The sequence below is a fragment of the Glandiceps talaboti genome, chromosome 15 (assembly GCF_964340395.1).
Source record: "Glandiceps talaboti chromosome 15, keGlaTala1.1, whole genome shotgun sequence".
Classification (NCBI taxonomy): Eukaryota; Metazoa; Hemichordata; class Enteropneusta; family Spengelidae; genus Glandiceps; species Glandiceps talaboti.
This window is the reverse complement of record NC_135563.1, coordinates 6,471,918-6,490,368: the sequence shown is the minus strand read 5'-3', so window position 1 is coordinate 6,490,368 and position 18,451 is coordinate 6,471,918. Positions and strand designations below refer to the sequence as shown.

Sequence of the window (18,451 nt, the reverse complement as noted above, 5' to 3'; positions counted from 1 at the left end):
ATTTTTCTTGAAGACGTCAAAAGAGAGATGATGCCCGGCATGATATGCAGAAATTCAAGGGAGCCACCCTACTGTCAGAAGGAATTGAAGATATGGTTGGTATATTCTACAAACCTAAAACACCAGAAACAAGAAGTACTTATGAAGCCTTGTTGAGTTTTATCCAAGCTGCTCTTGGTGACCAGGTAATTGATGAGTTGAACTTAAACTAGAACGTGTGGTGTGGACTAAGTAGACTGTTCTAAGATACATTATGTGTCGCTCCATAGAATGCCATGTGTATTGTATACGCACTGAGAGGTTTGCACGCACTACTCAGGGGAATGGTTGTCACCTGACTGTACCCCGGATTCATCCGTAAAATCCATCTCAGCCATTGATGGTGTTTAGTCTTTGTTCTATAAAATCACTCATAATCAAAGAGGTCAACATGTCTTACCCTCATTTCCTGATGAAAATGTTATTTCAAACGTAATAATGACAAAACAAGACTAGATGTAACAATATAAGCGACGTGCTCTCACACATTGCATCTTAGAACCATAAAAATTAACTTGGCTGCTTGTTGTCTTCTCAAAATATGTAAATTGACACTGACTTTTAATAGTCATAACTCATATACAAATATATGCTAATCAACCCATTTCTAGCATACAAGAGACATGTAATGTGCATGATAAAATGATATGTCACAATTTTTGTGAGTGTTAGACTGTTGTAAAGGCCAGACTTTCAATCCCAGGTTCTCGCATTAATGTTATCTTATCAGTGGAGCCTTAAAGATTACATAGGATTATTCAATTGTTCTGGGTCAACCCTTTCTCATATATAGTTTTATTCTAAGCTGAAGTGGATCTCAGAACAGTTACAAGGCATATCGCAATAGTCTTTGAAATAACATTCTACACCTCAAAATCTATACTGTGGTCATAGTGTACAGACTATTCTGTGATCTTGTGTGTGTCTTAAAAAAGTATGGTACACGTAACTTGAGTGTTGACTTCTGGTACCATATCTAACTTTGTCTTCTTGTCTATATCAGCCCCGTGACATCTTATGTGGTGCAGCGGATGAACTTCTTGCTACACTGAAGAACGAACACACCAAAATGAGAGAGAAAAAGAAAGAATTGGAATTACTGTTGGGACCACTTGCTGATGAAAGATTTGCACTTTTAGTAAATTTAGGAAAGAAGATAACAGATTATGGAGCTGACAAAGAACAGAAAAATATAGGTGAGTATTGTAGATTACTGATATGTAATTCTGTCTGGAAATTGTCTTGTAAGAATTTTGAGATCAAGGTGAAGTGTACCTCGGGGATGATATCACTGAAAATTAAAGTTCTTGAATACTCTTAAAACTTTTCCATAATGTAGAAGATTACTTTTGGTCCTTTTGAAATAATGAAAATAAATTTGGAAGTCTGCCATCTTGTTTTCAAGGAAATCGTCCATCTTGCATTTTCCCCACAGAGTTAAGACAACCATATTGAATTCTAAAAGGACCAAATTTTGATGACAGTTTGACCTCTATTTTGCAAATCTGTATGGGTTAGAGTTTTCTTGAACCATAGATGTTAGAGAGAGACACCAACACTTGAACTAAGTAACTGCAAAAGTTTACATGTAAACAGTTTATTGCAGAGCTAGAGGCTCATTTCGTGTTAACTGTATTGATAACGTTAATCTCAAGAACTGTGCCTTTAGGTGGTGTACAGCCTCCCTCCTTAGATATTTGCCATGTGTTCAAAAGGCGAGAAAATCTCCGATAAATTTGGGCAGGAAGGTTGAACTGAACCCATATACAACTCATAATACCAAAACAAAGTATTTTCTATATGTACCCCAATCATTTATAGAATTCATATCAAGTGTAAAAGTATACTGTTTCATTTGCAAATTGACAACATTAGAAAGGCCACATGCGAAGCTTGTAAATAAACCAATGGAAACAGTATACTTTTATACTTGATATGAATGCTATAAATGGGTGTAGCACATAGAGGAAAAGCTTTACTTCAATGTTACTCGTTGTAATATGAATGCTATAAACGAATGTAGCACATAGAAAAAGTGCTTTACTTCAGTGTTACCCGTTGTGTTCATATTAGTATAGCCTTTACAGAAAGTACTGTTATTAAAATTACACCTTCACCATGATTCAAAATATGGTACTATATATTTACTGATAAACTAATAGTTGCACAGTTATTGACAAAATTACCTTTATTTCACTTCAATTGCAGTCAATGTGTAAATCATATTTTGTGTTTTTTACCAACAGATGAAGAAATTGACGAGACATTTGGAGTCAATGTTCAATTTGATAATGAATCTGATGATGAGGTAAGTTGTAAATTGTTAAAATTTCATGTTAGACTTAAACAAAAAAATACAATGACAGTACCCCATGATGCGCAAGTAGCAGTGTGGCGTACTCTGTGTGTTTGTGCAGTATTCTTTGCAACTGAAAGTGTAGCAGAAAACTCTGGAAACCTGAGTACAAATACCTGGGTATGCACACATGCACTCAAATATCACAGGGTTCTTTTAGTAGATGTTTATTCAAAACAGCAAAATTTCATTAAAAAACACTACCATGTGTTCATGTAATATCGTCCACATGCAACTCTTCTGTGCTCATTTGCATAAGTAGGCAATAAATAATAATGTGTTCTGTATTGCACAGCAATTGCTCTCCATGTATGTCCACCAATCATCGTGCAAGCAATCACTGGTGCATGTATGTAATATTGTACAATGGCGGATCATTGTTATTGTTGACTCAAACAATAGAAAACAATAAAAGACATCCATGCATACTTTACAATGAGAAATGTATTTTGAGTTTTGAAAACACGTCGGCTCTACTTGGATGTGTCAACTAAATTGTATATGTTTACTATTCACCTGTTTAGAAGTCTTCCAAAACGTTTCCCTGTAGTAAGATTTGATAATGTCATATCATGGTGTGCTATCTGTTGATATATGCGTTAATGTCTTGATAGGATGATGTAGATTCACATGGTGAAGTACTAGATGAAGGAGATGATGAAGAGGAAGAGGGAGAAGAGGCAGGATTTAATGCTACTCTCCAGGCCAATGTAAGTATTGGAATAATATCTGTTAACATACAGACACAATGAATGGTCTATTATTAACACTACCCTCCAGGCCAATATATGTACAATAAAGCATTGATTATCTGAACTTCTTTGAGTGCATGGTGTTTGTTTAGATATACAAATGGTTCGGACAGGACTCAAAATTAGTAGTCATCCACTCCCAGGACACATATAGACTACTAAGCATATCAAAAACTTAACAATTTACAAGGTGGGAGTCTGTTAGACCAACGGAAATCAATAGAAAATTACATCTGGCTAATTCTGACTATTGTAGAAGTTAAGTCAGATGATTGGTTTTGTGGGTTGGGCATAATTTTGCGTGTCTGAAACACATGCACATCAGTACAATACAATACAATATCAGTGTATATGTAGTTGAACATGAGCATACAATGTAACAGAAGTGTTTATTGAACATTGTGAACTGAAGTAACTGTGATTAAAAGTGTTGACACTCTCTGTTTACTTTGTCTATCCTCCTTTTCTTGGCAATTCTACAGCTGATCCTAATACTGTAGTATTGTATGTATGGAGGTATATTAAGTTGAGATGTTTCTTCGGTACTGGAGTGTAGATATGATGTCTGCTGTGTGCTCTAGATGCTATCCTCTACCATCCCTACATTATATATATAGCAATTTCTACAACTGATAAATTGGGTATGCTGTATAAACAATAGAAAATAACTAGAGCCTAAGAGGGTATTCAGTGACTAAGTAGAGCATGTATCTCAAATGATAATGAGGGTGTGACCATGTTCTGTTTCATATAAATACATCCGTAATGTTTTACAAACAGTCAAATGGATGAAAACAAACAAGTATGAAAGTTACACAGGTGATTGTGGTATCTTTGATATTTTTCATGCTGAATCATGATGGTTTGATTTATTACAGTTGGCAGGTGGAGATGAAAGTTTGATAGAAGAAAAGAAAAGGGAACTCCAGCCACGAGACATTGATGCGTTTTGGCTGCAGCGACAACTTCGTAAATTTTATGATGACCCGAACGTCTCACAAACTAAAAGTACTGAAGTATTGGATATATTAAAGGTAAACATAGTCTGCAGTCACAGGGGGTGATCAAATCATTTTGTGAACTGGTGGTCCCCGGACCAGTGCCTTAAAAAATCCAGTGGTCCTGCTGAAAGGATTAGTGGTCCCAGGTCCCGCTAATGAAAAACATTAAATCTTGCCTATGAATCTGTATATTCAGACGACTTTTTAACATAGTTATTAACAGTAAAGTACTGGAAGACTTCCCTTGGACCCGTAACAGAAATGACACAACATAATATCCTTGACAAAATATATCTGTGTTGTTTATTTTACAGAGTGCTGTAGATGACGGTCAGTGTGAAAACCAGCTGGTACTTCTACTTGGATTTAGTCAGTTTGATTTTATCAAGGTTCTCAGACAACACAGACTAATGAGTAAGTTATAGTATCACAGTATACAGTGGCGCTTATGTTTATTGTAAAGAGAAAATTACAGTAGATTTTAGCTTGCAACATTTTTTATCAAATGAAATTATATATAATGTGTTTTGGAAGCATCCTCCTTTTCTTGGCAATTCTACAGCTGATCCTATACTGTAGTATTGTATGTATGGAGGTATATTAAGTTGAGATGTTTCTTCGGTGCTAGAGTGTAGATATGATGTCTACTGTGTGCTCTAGATGCTATCCTCTACCATCCCTACATTACAATACAGTGTAGCATTGGCCAAATGACAACTTTACTGGTAATATGCAGTCTGTATTGTGTCATTTGTTCATATTATTAAAGATGGAATGAGCACATCACATTGGGTTGTATTGTTGATGGCTGAGTGGTTAAATTACATGTATTTGCTCATATTTTGACAGTCAGGGTGTTCACCCGGGTCTGGGTTTGATTTGATTTAACATGCACTAAGTAAGTAAGAAGGTACTGACAGACATTGTCAATTTCTTTCAGTTTTGTACTGTACACTGTTAGCAAGTGCACAGAGTGAGGTTGAGAGACTTAGAATTGAAGACAAAATGAAGCATGATCCTGACTTGGTATGGATTCTCAAAGCTTTGCAAGAAACTGAGTCTGAAGATATTATCCAAGAAGAAAGGGCCAGAAGAGCAGCAGCTAGACAGTCACGAATTGAAAGTGATTTGGAAGCCATGGAAACAGATGAAGCTAATGAAATGGTAAGTTAAATAGTTTTGGAATGTGAAATGTAACATTAATTCATGTTATAAATTATTGATAATCCTGAACCTTTCTGGATGACCATTACTCTTATTAGGGTAGAGAGGACTTTGTATTTTTATTGTTGACTGTGTTTTAATATTTTCTCTGAGGATATGTATTGAATTATCAGTTGTCAACTTGTGATAATACCTTCAATGATGTATGTTTTCTCCCCTAGACTGTGAACCCAAAACAAATGTTACATCTTCAATGTTGTATGTTTCTCCCTTAGACTGTGAACCCAAAACAAATGTTGGACCTTGAAGATTTAGTATTTTCACAAGGAAGTCATTTCATGGCAAACAAACGTTGTCAGCTGCCTGACGGATCATACAGGAAACAAAGGAAAGGTTATGAAGAAGTACACGTCCCAGCATTGAAACCAAAACCATTTGATGCAAATGAGGTATGAAAATACTCTGATCTGTAATAGTATGACAGAACCCTGTGACGTGTGATTGCAAGTATGGCGTACTTCGGATGTTTACATGAGTGCTTGCAGTGTACTCTGGGGCAATACGCAAGTGAAAGTCCAGCAGAAAACACTGCAAGCATGAGAGCAAATACCCCTGAGTACCCACACTGGCACTCACACAGCATGGGGTTCTGGTATTATTATATATGTTTATCCGAACAAACAAATTTCCGTAAAAATGACACTCCGATCAAGTGCTTTTGTGTAGACCGAACAACCATATCCTTATTTGCATATCATTTGCGTACAGGCATGCAATAATGTTTTTGGTATAGCACTGCAGTGCAAATACCACTAGCATGTGTCCACACCACTGTGCAAGTAATCTCTGGTACATGTACATATGTAATAATATATGTTACTCATTAAATAGCAACTTTCCACACTGCTCAAAACACTTTACAGTTATCTGGTGTGGCTCAACAGCAGCACATGCCCTTTTATACCTCCTCCACTCCATGGGGAGTATACAAACCATTGCAACCTTTGTCAGAACATATGATTAAATGATTCACATTACAACCTCTATCCTACCAGGTCCCAAATTACGCAGTTGGGTTGACAAGGGGCACAATCATGATTCAACTCTAGCCCAAGTACTGTTTAGTCATTCAGAAACAATGGTAGTGGTGTTGTGTTCAAACCAACTTGCTGATTCCAAACCGACCACTCTATCATGACTCCAGATATTCAAGCACGATACAAGACATTTTAGTTGTCTACTGGTGTCCTAAACCCAAGATGACAGATATATATGATGAACAATTTACAAATGATGACTACCTTTACTAGTGTCTTATTTATTGAAAGTAATAATACATTGTAGATATCAATTCCCCTTTGCATCCTCCTTTTCTTGGCAATTCTACAGCTGATCCTAATACTGTAGTATTGTATGTATGGAGGTATATTAAGTTGAGATGTTTCTTCGGTACTAGGGTGTAGATATGATGTCTGCTGTGTGCTCTAGATGCTATCCTCTACCATCCCTACAATACATAGCATTGAATGGTAGTCAACATATTATTTTTCTATCATGTGTTGAAGGTGCCATGGTGGCACTTATCTTTCTTATTTCTCAACCAGACCATTGTGTTGAAAAATGAGAATTTGTGTTGTGGCTAGGATCTGATCAAAATGATAAAAAATGGGATACTTTTTTGTGTGTCCCCTCAGAGTAAGGGATACTACAATGTAGGAGAACACCAAAATTTGGTGCTTCAATAATTTGAGTAAGTTGTTGTATCTAACAAAACATTTTCATAAAATATGTTCAGTTGCAGCTTTTGCAGCTTTAATTGACAATTTTTTGTTCATTTTTCCTTTCAGTCTTTGATATCCATAGAAAGATTACCTAAGTATGCACAGCCAGCTTTTGAAGGCTTCAAGAGTCTGAACAGAATCCAGAGTAGATTGTGTAAAGCTGCCTTGGAATCGGATGAAAACCTGCTACTCTGTGCTCCAACTGTAAGTATACAATATATTGACTTGGTATGGGAATCTAGGCATTTTTACATTGTCAATATTCGTCACCCAAAGACAGAGAGCTGTTTGAACCATGGTGAAAGAATAGTTACAACCCATAACACCCAAGTAAAGTGATTCCACTGTGTGCCACAATTAGTTACAACCCATGACACCCAAGTAAAGGGATTTCACTGTCTGTTGTAATTAGTTACAACCCGTAACACCCAAGTGTTCTGTTACAACCCAATACACCCACATAAGTGAATCCACTGTGTGATCCAATTAGTTACAACCCATAACACCCAAGTAAAGCAATAGTTACATCCTATTACACCCAAGTAAAGTGATTCCACTGTGTACTGCAATTAGTTACAACCCGTAACACCCAAGTATTCTTTTACAACCCATGACACCCAAGTAAAGCAATAGTTACAACCCATAACACCCAAGCAAAGTCATTCCATTGTGTGCCACTATCATTTATTGTAGTGGTGATATCAATTAGGAAATAAGTTTTAATTGCTTTGACTACAATACAGGTATGTGGCCTTTCTAACATAGTGAATTTGAAAACAATGTTGTCAGCTAACAAACAGCTGACAGAGTGAATGATAGCATCTCACCCATGATTGTGTTTAACTCTTCATAGACAATGTTTCATGACATCGAAGTTTACACTCTAGTCATGAACTATTTACTTGCTTTGCATTGCTAACATTGTCTACAGGTCATTTATTATATTTAGTCAACATGTACTGGGCTAGTTATTAAACCAGAACATTATAAAATGATAATAACACAGTGAATCACTTTACTTGTACTTCAGTGTTATGGGGTATATAATACAGTAGTTGTAGCGATGGTGGTGATTATGATGGTGGTACTCGTAACTAACAGGAGTGTCAGTGGTAGTAGCCATAATGGTAGTAGTAAGTTGTGGTAGTATTTGTGTTGGTGGTACAAGCATACAAACTCAAATAAAATGAAATGTACCACGATGAAAGAAAACTTGTATACAAACAGACTGGTTGATCTGCTTATGTATCCTCTCACTACCACTACATGTGTTCATGAGTAATTACATAAACAGAAACAATTACGTATCCTCTAGTGAGACAGACAGACAAACAGATAGCTAATTATTAGATGCATCCTCCTTTTCTTGGCAATTCTGCAGCTGATCCTATACTGTAGTATTGTATGTATGGAGGTATATTAAATTGAGATGTTTCTTCGGTACTAGAGTGTAGATATGATGTCTGCTGTGTGCTCTAGATGCTATCCTCTACCATCCCTACACAACTTAGTTTGAATGCCTCCATTATATTAAGTTTGAAGTGATTTCTGTAACCTATTCAGTGTTCTCCCCAGGCCCTTGAAGCGGCACGGCACCGTGACGCTTGGACGGCAGGCCGTGACGCTTGACAATGTGCCGTGACGCTTTAGATCTTGCCCGACATCCTTGTTTATAATATGGTAATGATTGCCAGACAGATTTCATTGAAGTTTGCCATCAGTATTGTTTTCGATAGGAATAAAATGCGTAAACCCGCTAATGGTAGTGTGATTCACACTCGGTACAACAGCTTTCGGTAAATCAAAGGCAAAACCGGCCCATCCGTAACGTCGGTTCGACCGTAGAAGCATGTCGGAACTGCCAGATTTTGACAACTATAAAATCAAACGATGCCGTGCCATTTTGCTATAAAGTATAAAAGTTCGACAAAAGCATGAAGTTGACATTCAGTGTCTAGTTAATTTTCTATGAGTGACAGAGTAACAGTGATAACACCGTATGTCTCAACCCAAGAGCATGAGCATGTGCATTCTTCAATGTCGTGAAAAGAGTTGAACAAACTAATGTACCTTTCGATAAAGTGGCAATGTTATCTCCGATTATCAGCTTCATGTTCAATTTTACCCTGAAAACACGTTTAGTTTGTAGTTTGACATTGTAATTTGTAGACTGATACATCGTACGTACTACGCATGGATTTTCCAATATGGCGGCCATGACGTCACAAACTATCGCGAGTTTTGGAAGTCCTCCATAGGGAAGTATAGTAAGTCTCGTGTATCACGATATTTCGGACTAACACGATGTCTGCCGGTTGCTGTAGACAAACTTTTCGTGTTTCGAAAGTCTAATTTATCTGTGGACATTAAGATTTAAATAATTTCAGCTTTCCTAACAATAATAATCAATAACACTGCTTTATGAGTTTCTTTTTGGTGCTAATATTTTGAATTAATAAATTGGCCTTCAACTTTCCTTTGGTCACATGTACATGTACTACTTGTTTGATATTAATTTTATTATGATGTACTTTGATTTTTCGGGAATATAATTATATGTAAATTGATGCTAATTTATGCTAATGAGCCGATATCCTTTCAACAAATCCTGGGGAGAACACTGCTATTGATTGTGTTGTCCTCAAATAAAAAATCCTATGTGTTGGTAATCCAATCTATTATACATTAAACTTTAAGTTTTGTTCCAAACACAAGCTTGAGAATTTTACCTGAAATCTTGGACTGTATGCTTCATTGTTTGTCAACAGATTGACCCATTATTCTGAACATGAAACCTTATGACATGTGAGCTTAATAGGGGTCATAGGTGCTTTTGAGTTTGTATCACCTTCCATCTCTGTGTAGTGATGGCTGGTATGCCTGGATTTAAATGGCTTCCTTTATTCCCATCGTCGTAAAGCATGGCCTCTTTAGTTTATGGCACCGTCTTGTTATTTTGTGGTGTTGTGGAAGAAATAACCGCTATGGTTTGCAATGTTCACTCCTAGTTCAAAATGCTTGGTTTCTGTATCAAATAAATTCACTTTGTCAATTTTGACAATGTCCTGGTTATTCTTTGTGTATACACTAGGAGATTACTGATGAGCTGGATTTTGGATGTCCATGTTCTAAGAATCCTCTTTTCACCTGTGATCTTTCAAGTTTCAGTCTCCCCAATATAAGATTGTTAATTGATTGTGTTATATGTGATGCAGGGTGCTGGTAAAACCAATGTAGCATTGCTGTCTATCCTGAGAGAAATTGGTAAGAACATTAATATGGATGGTACCATCAATGTTGATGCCTTCAAGATCATCTATGTTGCACCTATGAGGTCTCTGGTACAAGAAATGGTGGGCAATTTCAACAAGGTAGGAAACCAGTTCTCTCAAACATATTGAAGCATCCATAGCTGTAATGTTTGTTTTTAAAATTTGTTTTGTTTCACTTTGGTAAGGGGTGGGGGTTGAAGGGTATGCAAATTGAAAAATTGAGAATGTTGGGTAGCCTTTTTGCTTGTATAGTTGTTGGGCATATCTTGAAAGTGAGGGCCATAATTTGCATATGAGGTCATCACAAAGCTATCCTGTGCTTCACTCTGTCTGATTGTTACAAACAAAATACTTTTTACAGTGTACATTGAACAAAAACAGAAATGCTGGTATAACAGCCCTGTATATAGTTATATAACAGTGTTGTGATACTGAATATGAATGCATATTTGAATTACAGAGATTGGGTAGCTATGGGATCACAGTATCAGAATTGACTGGAGACCACCAGCTGACTAAAGATCAAATCCAAGCCACACAGATCATTGTATGTACTCCAGAGAAATGGGATATCATCACCAGAAAAGGTGGAGAGAAAACATATACACAACTAGTCAGACTTGTTATTATTGTAAGTATAAATTATTATGTGTTTTTAGTTGTTTATAGGAAACCCTTAGAAATACAAATACAATGTGTCATACTGTAAACCTAGATATTTTCGATATTGAAATTTTGTCATTTTACAGTCTTCAGCAAGTTCTTAAACACTAATATGTACTAATTACCAGACTAGCACATTATTTTCATATACAAGAAGGCATTTAAGTCACTATTTATTTTTGCATTTTTGTTTTCTAGCAAAATTGGCGAAAATAAGTTTTTAGCGAACATTTCCAGGTTTACAGTGTATTTTGTTGACAGTTATGTTGACAGAATGATTTACCATTATGGTCACTTCTCATTGTATACTCTGAAACATGTAAGCAACAGCTATGTGGAGTTTAAACAGTGACGAATCTCTCAGTGTATTCGAATTTCAGAAATGGTGTAGATACATGCATTTCCCACAGCTTTGTCATGTTACTTGCAATGTATTATGACATAGTATTCTGTGATTGAAATAATGGCATCCTCCTTTTCTTGGCAATTCTACAGCTGATCCTAATACTGTAGTATTGTATGTATGGAGGTATATTAAGTTGAGATGTTTCTTCGGTACTAGAGTGTAGATATGATGTCTGCTGTGTGCTCTAGATGCTATCCTCTACCATCGCTACAGTAATCACAAATTAACGTTGTTAGATATCACTCCAAATGCACTTATACACAGTCACAGTGTTGTAAATAGAATCTTGAATTCTATCACTTGTTAACCCCATTGCCAATGCTATAGGTATAGTTTGCTCAATGTCTTGCAATCTTTTGAAGGGAAGGGGATCAAGACATGAAAATATTAGTACAATGTTGTGTTTTTGAGATCTTTTGCTTCTCTATACTGTAAGATAGATACGTCTTGTCATATCGCTGTCAAAATATGTCATGTCGTTCTGCCCCATTGGTCTTCTCTTTCCATGAATGGGACTGACCGGTGATGGCCCCAACATATCATTTCTTGTAGACCCTTTCTTGCCAAGCATCATTCCTTATTGAGTATATCTGATCTACATTTTCTTTTATACAGGATGAGATTCATCTTCTCCATGATGACAGAGGTCCTGTTTTGGAAGCACTCATTGCTAGGTGAGTTACCATAAAAACAAATTCCAAACACTGTGCATTCAGAGACCCTACGTTCAGTGTGGATTGCATAAACAATCTTGGCTGTACAGAGTAATTCAAAAACAGTCATCACTTGTACAGTGCCCAAGTACTCTACAAGTACAAGTATTTTGAACACAGACTGCAGTGGTAAGAGGTGTACAAGCTAACCGCTCAGTCAGTGACAACCCCTCTTGTTGAATGTTTAATTGCTATTAACAAGACACATATAATAATATAAAGGAATATGTTTATTTCACAACACACTTAGTCTACATGTCAATTTTTACCTTGGTGTACATATTTCTTGAATCACACAGAACCATACGTAACATTGAGACCACCCAGGAAGAAGTCCGGTTGGTAGGACTAAGTGCTACTCTACCAAACTACCAGGATGTAGCGACTTTGTTGAGAGTGAAACCAGACAAGGGGTTGTTTTTCTTTGATAACAGTTTCAGACCTGTACCACTAGAACAACAGTATATTGGTATTACAGAGAAGAAGGCAATCAAGAGATTTCAGCTTCTCAATGAGATTGTCTATGAGAAAGTGATGGAAAACGCAGGAAAAAATCAGGTAAAATGAACAGAATGATTCAGAAATGTGTCATTTTACTACAAAACTAGAGTGACTAGAGTTTCAGTGTGGCAGCTCGATGTTTTTTTTACGTCTAGACTCACACAATGGTTTTTGTTACAAAGTACACAAAACAAAATACAGACTCTATAAACAGCACACAAGCATATAAAATGATACATTTATCTCACAGCGAACACAGATCAACATCGGTGTTGGATGAAACAAGCAAGATTCTAACACAAAACTGTTTATTTTTGTTCACAGTGAGATAAAATGTGAAATTTCATGTACATATAGGCTATCAGTGCCAGTATTTTGTTTCTGTAATTTGTAACTAAAGGCGTTGTGCGAGACGTAAAAACATCATGTCATCCAGTAATCTTGTGTGCTTGAAATAAGTATGGAGTCAGCCAGCATTAATACTGACTACCTTGATCGGCCTCCTTTGAAGTTGGGAGAGATAGGGTTCCCACTGTAAGTGTAGGATTTTCTGTGGCTGAAGGGGAATGTTTTATAGTCTCGATGGGCAGACTGTATCACTCAGCCAAATCTCGCTGTTAAATATATATTCACAAAGTTAAATGAGCTGGCATGTTTCATTTATTCTTTCAAAATGAGAAGCTTAGTTTCATAGTCCTACAGTGCTTACGTTATTCTTTTGAACTGTATATTTTTAACGTTGTATAATCTGTTTGGGCCTGTGGCTTTCATTGTAAGTAAACTAATATATATCTATATATGTGTATCTATCTTGTAGGTCCTCGTCTTTGTCCACTCCAGGAAGGAAACTGGTAAAACGGCAAGGGCAATCCGTGATATGTGTCTGGAACATGATACCCTTGGTCTCTTCTTGAGAGAAGGATCTGCATCAACTGAAGTATTGAGAACAGAGGCAGAGCAAGTCAAGGTAAGGCAACTTAAAGGGAATCACCACTGCAGGAAATGAGCATTTTTGTAAACTTAGGGTTCTAGAGAGTCTAGATTTTCCACTATGTGCAATTGAAACTTGTTCCTCATTTATTGTTCAGTGTAAGTCCATGCATTGTCAGAAATGCATATTAAGTAAAAGCAGAACATAGATGTATTTATTCATGACAGTTTTCTTTGACGGTAATGAGCACTTAGGTGTCATGAACAGTTGGTGTTTATCATGTTATGTATGTATGTATGTATGTATGTATGTATGTATGTATGTATGTATGTATGTGTGTGTGTGTGTGTATGTATGTATGTATGTATGTATGTATGTATGTATGTATGTATGTATGTATGTATGTATGTATGTATGTATGTATGTATGTATGTATGTGTCATTAAATTGACATGACTGAACCAAAGGTTAGATACTAGGTAGTGATTTAGGATATAATATAAGAAATTAAATAGAATTTGAAGTATTCTATGTGACAGAATGTGATCCTCCTTTTCTTGGCAATTCTACAGCTAATCCTAATACTGTAGTATTGTATGTATGGAGGTATATTAAGTTGAGATGTTTCTTCGGTACTAGAGTGTAGATATGATGTCTGCTGTGTGCTCTAGATGCTATCCTCTACCATCCCTACATTACAATACAGTGTAGCAATGGCCAAATGATAGCTTTACTGGTTATATACATTATACCATGGACGAGCCAGGTTCAACAGAAAATATGGAATATATACTCTGGTCGTTCTATGTCACGACCACGCCTCCCTACTGAGACTATAATTAAACCAACTTCTATTCAATAGCTTATCACAGTCTGTTGTATCAACATCTTGTGACAGTAGTTTCAGTTTATGTCTATCGTAGTAAACGGAAGGCTCAATCACCAGAGTACTATTTAATCTCACTATATTACAGTCAGCTTTTAAATTTAATTACTGAGTAATTGATATGATGTCACTCATATCATTTTAATAGAATCAAGAACTGAAGGACCTATTACCATATGGTTTTGCCATTCATCATGCCGGTATGACCAGAGTAGACCGTACTCTGGTAGAGGATCTCTTTGCTGATAGACATATTCAGGTTTTAGTGTCGACATCTACATTAGCCTGGGGTGTCAATCTACCTGCACACACTGTCATCATTAAAGGGACCCAAGTCTACAGTCCTGAGAAGGGAAGATGGGTAGAACTCGGTGCATTGGATGTATTGCAGGTATGTATGTCACTTTTTGAAGGGCAGATATATTTGTGTTTAAGATAGTATATGCCTTTAGAAGTAGAATTATTAAACTTTTACTCTTTCTCTGCTCAAGAAAACTCCAACCCATTCTCGTTTAGAATCAAGAAAAAAAATTAGGGGTTCACTGCATTCTCGTCACTGTAAAAAATTTTTGAAAGAGGTCAATTTGTTATCAGATTGAAGTCATTTTTGAATCCAATATGGCTGCTGAATGCTGTGTTAATTAAATCCAATATGGCTGCTGAATGCTGTGTTAATTAAATCCAATATGGCTGCTGAATGCTGTGTTAATTAAATCCAATATGGCTGCTGAATGCTGTGTTAATTAAATCCAATATGGCTGCTGAATGCTGTGTTAATTAAATCCAATATGACTGCTGAATGCCATGTTAATTAAATGTAAGGGAAAATAACAGTATTGGTTTCCTAGAAAACAAGATTGAACTCCCAAATTTCTTGGATTATATCAAAAGGACCAGAAGAAATCTTTCAAAAGCTCTTCACAGCCACTTCTCAAAAGTGTTCAATGCCAATTACATGTAAATCTGGCCTTAAAATTTGACAGACTATATTATTATAAGATGCACATCGCTTTGTTTCACCTGTAAGTGGTTACTTTTAGAATTCACAACTATCATAGAAACTAAATTGTTACTAAAAGTTGAAGTATTCCATGTGACAGAATGTGATCCTCCTTTTCTTGGCAATTCTACAGCTGATCCTAATACTGTAGTATTGTATGTATGGAGGTATATTAAGTTGAGATGTTTCTTCGGTACTAGAGTGTAGATATGATGTCTGCTGTGTGCTCTAGATGCTATCCTCTACCATCCCTACAGTAATCACAAATTACTATCGTATCAAGAATAAAGGGGTTCTGTTCACAAGATAACAAAGCAAGTGACGTAAAGTTTGGAAGCAACTTCACATGCTACCAAAGAGTAGAGACACTTGTTCTTTGAGCAGAAATCTTATTTTGTCTTTTTTTAAGGGCAGCAGAATTTCTGTCTTGCAAATCTTAGCTTAAAATTAAGTGATTGGTTTTTTTTTTTTATCTGGGAACAACATGGAGAAGTAAATAGGAAGGGAGTGAAAGATGGTTGTTTTTATGATGAAAACTGTGCCACCAAATTTACCCATGCTGTCAAGTTCCACTTCCTGTTCAGACTACTTACTATTACTTGGTTTGTGAGGTCAAATACACTTTTGAATAATAAAGATGATAGTATAAAATCAGTGGGCAATCTCTTTTCAAACACGGTGCAAACTTGACACATACCCAGATACATGTAAATGGTATGTACTTGCTTGTATTCTAACCAAAATCACATGTTTATGTACAGATGTTAGGAAGAGCTGGTCGTCCCCAGTATGACACCAAAGGAGAAGGTATATTATTGACTAGCCATGGAGAACTACAATATTATCTGTCATTACAGAACCAACAGGTATGTATTCTTATGTTTACTAAAAAAAATGTCTTTGCATGGTGGTTTACATAATAATCTGTACATGTATTCAACTTTTTCAAACACACTCTGAGTCGCAGAGTGAACAAGACTGACAGTTTGCTGTTGAAATCTCTCAGCTTATCAAATTACAAATGTATGTAATGGTTAACATTTGATTGAGTAGTCACATCCTAACATGCTTTGTACTCGTCACACACACACACACACACACACACACACACACACACACACACACACACACACACACACATACACACATGAAAATTGGGATCAACCATTTCTCTTCATGTAAATTACAGTATTATGATAATTTTGTCATTTCATTCAAAGATTACAAAATTTAAAAATGTAAGGATCGTAGAACCCCTCTGAATCATGGCAGAAACCTGCCAAGTATGGCGGCCTGGGTGGCAAGGACAGAGGTTACACCATGCTTTCTTTATATTTGGGAGAACACAGCAAAGCAGAAACCTTCCAAGCATGGTGGTCTGGGTGGCATGGATGATATTAATTAACACTATACGTTCTCTATAGTGGGGAGAACGCTGCATTATGATTGGTCAGTGAAATGATGCAGTGTGCATGAAAATTCACTTCACTGTCACAGCACTTTATCAATTGGCTGTTATGTTACAGCTTCCTGTGGAGAGTCAGTTCATTTCTAAACTTGCTGATAACCTCAATGCTGAAATCGTCCTGGGTAACATACAGACTGTACGTGATGCTGTCAATTGGATAGGTTATACCTACCTCTATATTCGTATGATGAGAAATCCAAGTCTTTATGGTGTACCACTGGATTACCGAGAGTCAGACCCGTATATGGAACAAAGACGTGTGGATCTAGTACATACAGCCGCTATCGTACTGGACAAGAACAACTTAGCCAAATATGATCGAAAGGCAGGCAATTTCCAGGTGAAGACTAGTTTATTTTTTTGAAATCTTTTGTACCAGATATTTTACAGATGTGCTAATGGGAGTAGTTACAATCAGTTATTTACAGTGAGTTTATGAACTTTCTACTCAAATGGAAATAATTTTAAAATCTCATTCCAGTATAATGTTGATGTCAGTGCATTCATTTGTTTTACTTTCCTGCTTCTTCTTGCAAGTTCCGCTTGTTCATGGTAACTCGTCACTGGTTGTAAAAGGATAGCAGAACTATATTCTAGATTTTTGGCTTCATTTCTTACAACTGTAGTAATTTTTTACTGTTTCCTTTCCTGTGACCTCAATTAGTTAAAATAAGTAGAAAAATATCATCAATTCCTGTGAAAAGTAACAAATCAAAATTTCTATTCTGACGTTAAGTATTTTGATTATAATTATCATTTTTTTACACTCATCATTTACTTTCAGGTGACAGAACTTGGTCGGATTGCAAGTCATTATTACTGTACCCATGAGACTATGTCAACTTATAACCAGCTGTTGAAACCAACACTTAGTGAAATTGAACTCTTCAGAGTTTTCTCCCTGTCTGCCGAGTTCAAACACATTACAGTCAGAGAAGAAGAAAAACTCGAACTTAATAAATTACTGGAAAGAGTGCCCATCCCAGTCAAAGAAAGTATTGAAGAACCAAGTGCTAAAGTAAGTTATCTAAGATTATCTTACATAAAAATACTGATAATAAAGTGTGTATATAATGCACCTGTTCTCTGGAGATCTCCAAGGGCTAACAATAATTACCCCGGTGGATCTATAGCTACACAATGGCCTTATACTTCTTCAACACTCTGGGTAGCATACAATCCATTGTAGCCTTTGTAAGCATATAGGATTAAAACATTCACATTACAACCTCTATCCTACCAGGTTTCCAATTATACAGCTGGGTTGACTGAGGCACAATTCTCAGTACCTACACTAGCATTTTACCTCATGCTAGAGGGTCAAAATAGAACAAGGAGGTTGACTTATTCTCACACACACCTATACTAATGCATGTGAAGCACATGAAGCGGAAGGTATGGTGTCGACCAAGATATCGCATGTACATTATTTTTATCATGTGCCTACATGTAGGCAGTAATGATCTATTTCAGGTATTGAAAATCGTGGTTCAAATCTTACCCAAGAACTTTTAATCC

At 36.4% G+C, this 18,451-nt stretch overlaps 1 protein-coding gene and 7 non-coding genes across 8 annotated transcripts in view; all 8 read left to right on the top strand.

Moving 5' to 3' along the window:
- Positions 1-18,451, top strand: part of LOC144446107 (U5 small nuclear ribonucleoprotein 200 kDa helicase-like) — a 35,925-nt gene that overhangs the window by 1,298 nt on the left and 16,176 nt on the right. Inside the window, exons 3-20 of the mRNA XM_078135816.1 lie at positions 14-185; positions 1,043-1,235; positions 2,286-2,347; positions 3,010-3,105; positions 4,026-4,181; positions 4,463-4,562; positions 5,089-5,312; positions 5,588-5,761; positions 7,160-7,297; positions 10,309-10,464; positions 10,826-10,996; positions 12,050-12,108; positions 12,447-12,705; positions 13,466-13,615; positions 14,614-14,856; positions 16,227-16,331; positions 16,992-17,273; positions 17,718-17,951. Of these exons, the coding sequence (XP_077991942.1) occupies positions 14-185; positions 1,043-1,235; positions 2,286-2,347; positions 3,010-3,105; positions 4,026-4,181; positions 4,463-4,562; positions 5,089-5,312; positions 5,588-5,761; positions 7,160-7,297; positions 10,309-10,464; positions 10,826-10,996; positions 12,050-12,108; positions 12,447-12,705; positions 13,466-13,615; positions 14,614-14,856; positions 16,227-16,331; positions 16,992-17,273; positions 17,718-17,951 (2,974 nt within the window). The remainder of the gene's footprint in view (positions 1-13; positions 186-1,042; positions 1,236-2,285; positions 2,348-3,009; positions 3,106-4,025; positions 4,182-4,462; positions 4,563-5,088; positions 5,313-5,587; positions 5,762-7,159; positions 7,298-10,308; positions 10,465-10,825; positions 10,997-12,049; positions 12,109-12,446; positions 12,706-13,465; positions 13,616-14,613; positions 14,857-16,226; positions 16,332-16,991; positions 17,274-17,717; positions 17,952-18,451) is intronic.
- LOC144446994 (small nucleolar RNA SNORA57) lies at positions 3,605-3,755 on the top strand. The gene has a single exon (XR_013481989.1). It is a non-coding gene; the product is annotated as a small nucleolar RNA SNORA57 (small nucleolar RNA).
- LOC144446996 (small nucleolar RNA SNORA57) lies at positions 4,686-4,835 on the top strand. Its single transcript, XR_013481990.1, has one exon. It is a non-coding gene; the product is annotated as a small nucleolar RNA SNORA57 (small nucleolar RNA).
- Positions 6,677-6,827, top strand: LOC144446993 (small nucleolar RNA SNORA57). The gene has a single exon (XR_013481988.1). It is a non-coding gene; the product is annotated as a small nucleolar RNA SNORA57 (small nucleolar RNA).
- On the top strand, positions 8,450-8,599 carry LOC144446989 (small nucleolar RNA SNORA57). Its single transcript, XR_013481985.1, has one exon. It is a non-coding gene; the product is annotated as a small nucleolar RNA SNORA57 (small nucleolar RNA).
- On the top strand, positions 11,499-11,649 carry LOC144446991 (small nucleolar RNA SNORA57). The gene has a single exon (XR_013481986.1). It is a non-coding gene; the product is annotated as a small nucleolar RNA SNORA57 (small nucleolar RNA).
- LOC144446997 (small nucleolar RNA SNORA57) lies at positions 14,127-14,277 on the top strand. The gene has a single exon (XR_013481991.1). It is a non-coding gene; the product is annotated as a small nucleolar RNA SNORA57 (small nucleolar RNA).
- LOC144446992 (small nucleolar RNA SNORA57) lies at positions 15,574-15,724 on the top strand. Its single transcript, XR_013481987.1, has one exon. It is a non-coding gene; the product is annotated as a small nucleolar RNA SNORA57 (small nucleolar RNA).